Source organism: Pagrus major, chromosome 9, assembly GCF_040436345.1.
Source record: "Pagrus major chromosome 9, Pma_NU_1.0".
Lineage (NCBI taxonomy): Eukaryota > Metazoa > Chordata > Actinopteri > Spariformes > Sparidae > Pagrus > Pagrus major.
Genome location: NC_133223.1, coordinates 5,875,279 through 5,879,625, shown reverse-complemented (window position 1 = coordinate 5,879,625; position 4,347 = coordinate 5,875,279). Strand labels below are relative to the sequence as shown.

Below are 4,347 nucleotides of genomic sequence, written 5' to 3'. Positions count from 1 at the left end.
TAGACACTCACGCAATAACACTGGACATCCTGGAACTGAATCAGAGAAGTCATGTGCTGTTAACCTCTTAAAAGTCAGCATCTGGCTAGTTCGCCAAACTTTACAGTCACAGCTAAGCAAATACGCAAATGTCTCAATTTAATGTACAGACATACCATACATTGTTAGAAAGTGTAGATTCTCATTAGTCTATTCATATAAACCACTTCAAGATAAAACCACATTAGCAAAGTACAGTCAATGAAAAAACAAACTAGCATCTATGAAGATTTGCCAACTCACCAATAAACTGTCTTGGTGTTGCGATCACGGATGCTTATTCATGCTTTTATCTGTCAAACAACTCCTCGCAGACACCATTATCCCTCTCCACCGGAGATCCTGAGATGGCAGCCATTTGATCGACAGCTCATTTGAGCAGATATGAGCTTCTATGTCCGCCCTAGAGCCTTTAACCAATGAGTGATCCTCTCTCCTGAGCCACTTACACACAAGCCTCCGAATGATTGATGCATCATGTAACCAAAACTACAGCTGAGATTTTAAATCCAGTAATATGTAGTTTATTTCTGTTTTTAAAGCTATAAATTTAAAATCAAGTTTATATAGTTTTATGCACTTTTTTTTCTTTTAATAGGCTTTAAGCACCTTTGACTATTTTATATGCACAAAGTTAAAGTAAATAAGGAAATAAAGAACTATAATGAGTTTTTGCCCGTGTTACTCTGCTGAGGCTATCAGGGGTATTTTGAGGTCATACAATAGCATTGTTTTGCCAAGCGCCTGGATATTTGTTAAGAGTCTATAAGTGTTAAGAGCCCATTTTCAGTAATATTGTTAGTAAATTGAACTTGGACCATGTAAGACTACATGATGTGGACCCATTCTATCTTACACTCAGCACAAAGTGCTCTTTGCTAGTTTTCAGACCGACACAGCTGTCATTTTCACGCCCAGCGCCCACACTGTGTAAATAGCACATCTACTTGCACCCACCCGTGCGCTCCTTGGCGTTTGTCTTAAAATGAGGTGTGGTCAGGCTTGCTGATGACGGATTTCTATCTTGAGGCAGCGGAAAGTGACTGTGCCATGGACGAACAAAACGCTGGGCTAAAGTCAAAAGCGCAGTCTGTTTCCTGCTATTTAAAGAGCACATCAGATGCGCCTACACTGATGGGTTGACAGCGTTCATACACTCTGATTTTATGAGTGGAGAGGCTGCTTTCAGTTAATTTAAACATTTCCATGAATGCAGTCATGTACTGTATCAAATAGCATGACAAACTAAAAGCTGTAGTTATAAACTCTCCAAAGGAAACGAGTTAGGAGTTTTAAATAATCAATGAAGTTTATCAGATGTTCCATGTGCGCAAATGCATATGTTAATGTAGAGATACACATAAAGTTTCTACTGCTGGAGAGTTGCTGCAGGTAATGTCATTAATATTTTCCTCATTAAGGACGTATTTCTCCCCTCTCATCCCACCGGTTATTGATCAGGATGATACTTTTTATGACTCTTCTGATCTACAAACCGAGATCCTTGCAAACACAGAGGGACGCAGCAGCAGCACTTCTCCTCCTCCTCAGTTAAATATCTGTGTATTTTTTCATATGCAGTCAAACAGAGTTGTTGATGGGACAGATGATTGAAACGGCGGGGCAGAGGGTCCACCAGCCGAGGACCACATCCCTTTCCCTCAGCAAAGATGAATGCCACTGTTTAATGTGTCAGGCCCTGGCTCACCTGGCTCTTAAAGGGAATGGGAGATGACACTCAGATTAGTTTGATTTATGTTCCACCCAAAACACACCCATGACTAATTCAGAGTCAAAATACCACCTCTGTGCACCTGCTTGCAGATTATCTATCATTTAACTAGCAAAATGGACTTGGACACGCCCTAAATGCACTAGCGTGCAACGCTTTAGACCGAGCGCTATAGACTGCCTAAATAGGGCCCATTGTGTCTTCCAGCTGATAGAGGCCGTTACAGATCATCTTCAGGCTTATTTTTGGATTAAAAGATGTAATCTTAATAACCTTTCAAGAGAGCCCCAAACCATGTCTGTACTCCAAATGGTTCACCAACAGCTTTATATTTACTTTGGGCTAGACTGGGATAGGTGTTTTGTTATAATTTTACATACATTTCCAGGAATAGGAACAAGTTCATGGGATTTCTACCAGCTGGGATAATCTCAAGTGCACAAAGATTAGAGCAAGAATGTACTCTCACAAAGAGCAACATTTACCACTTGAGCTCAGCCAACTTTGACCTGTGACATCTGGCAGATGGCCAAAGGTGGAGATAAACATAAACCAAAGTCACCAACATTGAGGAGGATGAACAAAGAAGGCCTAATACTTCAATCTCTATGGAGAGGAACAAAGCAGCAGAGGTGAGGAGGAAGGAGGGCTGGGCTGGAAGGATAGTGATAAATTAGTTGTATGACGGAAAGCTTTGGTCAAAAAGCTGCCAGAGCTCAGCAGGTTCTCCTCTCTCTGGTGATGGAGACCTTGGAGGGAACTGACCTCTGCTTTCCACAACTCAACAGCTCCTGCAGGAAGCCAATACGTCCTCACTTTGAGACCATGCCGATTTACATTCTGCTGTCCTTCAGCTCTATGCTCACTGCAGCTCTTAACCTGCTGGTCATCATCTCCATCTCCCACTTCAAGTAGACATTCATTAATTTAATAAACTAATGAATAGTAGTAAAAAGTATTGACATTTAAACTGTGACAATCAGATTTTTTTGATAGTAATCTGATCGTATTTCAGTCATGTGCTCGATCATCTGTTATCTGAATGATGATTGATATGATTAATAATGATAAATTCATGCTGTTCTTCCTTTACAGGCAGCTCCACACTCCCACAAACCTCCTCCTCCTCTCTCTGGCTGTCTCAGATTTCTTCATTGGTCTCCTCGTGTTCTTTCAAATTGTCGTCGTAGACGGCTGCTGGTACCTTGGTGACCTCATGTGCACTGTGTATCAGTATGTAGATTATGTTATTTCCTCAGCCTCAGTAGGAACCATGGTGCTCATATCTGTTGACCGCTATGTGGCTATTTGTCATCCTCTGCATTACTCCAGTGAAATCACACAAAAAAGAGTTCAGGTGTGTGTTTGTCTGTGTTGGATATGCTCTGTAATTTTTCAAAGTCTGATCCTGAAGGATATAATGAAAGAACCAGGCAGGTATCACTCCTGCATTGGAGAGTGTATATTTTTCATTAACTACATTGCTGGACTTGCAGATCTCACTTTTTCCTTCATTGTTCCCATTACTGTTATTGTTGTTTTGTATATGAGAGTATTTGTGGTGGCTGTGTCTCAGGCTCGTGCCATGCGGTCTCATATTGCAGCTGTCACACAATCAGGGAAAGTAACTGCAAAGAAATCTGAAATGAAAGCAGCCAGGACTCTTGGTGTTGTTGTAGTTTTGTTTCTAATATGTCTCTGCCCATATTATTGTGTTGCTCTTACAGGCCAAGATAACTTGCTCAATGCTTCATCTGCTGCCTTTATTTTCTGGTTGTATGATTTTAACTCCTGTCTAAATCCTGTGGTTTATGCCTTTTGTTATCCCTGGTTAAGAAAATCAATTAAACTCATAGTTACATTTAAGATACTGCAGCCTGACTCCAGTGAGGCAAACATACTGTAGAGACACTCTGCATGGGGCCTGAAATGAGACCCTGAGCATGAATAGACAAACGTACATGTCATGGTGAAGAGTAATTAAATGCTGTGAATCAAAGAAAGCAATCTCATAAAAAAGTGACACAAAAACGGAACATTTCATGATGAACATATTGAACTTTTTGTGCACTGAGGTAAAGCCTCAGCCTGTTGATTTTATTCTTATGCTTGATTTTATTCTTATGCTACCCCTAAAACAGGCAGGAGTGGAAACTAAGTTGCAAAAAATAATTTAATGTCATCACTCATCTCTTTACGCCCTAAGAAAAATATTTCCACATTCAAAATATACATATATTCAGTATTTTGGATCTTATGAGTTGTATCTCCAAGGATACGTTGCCCTATTAAGGTATAAACAGAGCCCAAATGATAAACATATTAATGTTCAATTTGATGTAGATAAATTATACATTGTTGTATTCCTTGGTCATTTACATTACACATAGCACTTTTAAAGTTGATTTTATTCATTTTTACCAATCCAGTTTAGTAATCTCATAACAAAGCAATCTCATAAATAAGTGACACAAAAACGGAACTTTTCATGATGAACATATTGAACTTTTTGTGCACTGAGGTGCAGCCTGACTCCAGTGAGGCAAACATACTGTAGAGACACTCTGCATGGGGCC

At 39.9% G+C, this 4,347-nt stretch overlaps 1 protein-coding gene across 1 annotated transcript; it reads left to right on the top strand.

Moving 5' to 3' along the window:
- The first annotated feature begins 2,512 nt into the window (after window positions 1–2,512).
- Window positions 2,513–3,677, top strand: LOC141002640 (trace amine-associated receptor 13c-like). The gene is made up of 2 exons (XM_073474011.1): window positions 2,513–2,682; window positions 2,867–3,677. Exons 1-2 carry the CDS (start codon window positions 2,513–2,515, stop codon window positions 3,675–3,677), a joined length of 981 nt encoding a protein of 326 aa, XP_073330112.1.
- Window positions 3,678–4,347: the final 670 nt, after the last annotated feature.

Bases quoted from the DNA above. Each gene is read 5' to 3' on its own strand.
- LOC141002640 (XM_073474011.1), top strand. From the start codon at position 2,513: ATGGAGACCTTGGAGGGAACTGACCTCTGCTTTCCACAACTCAACAGC. The intron at 2,683-2,866 runs GTAGACATTCAT...CTTCCTTTACAG, and splicing joins ATCTCCATCTCCCACTTCAA to GCAGCTCCACACTCCCACAA.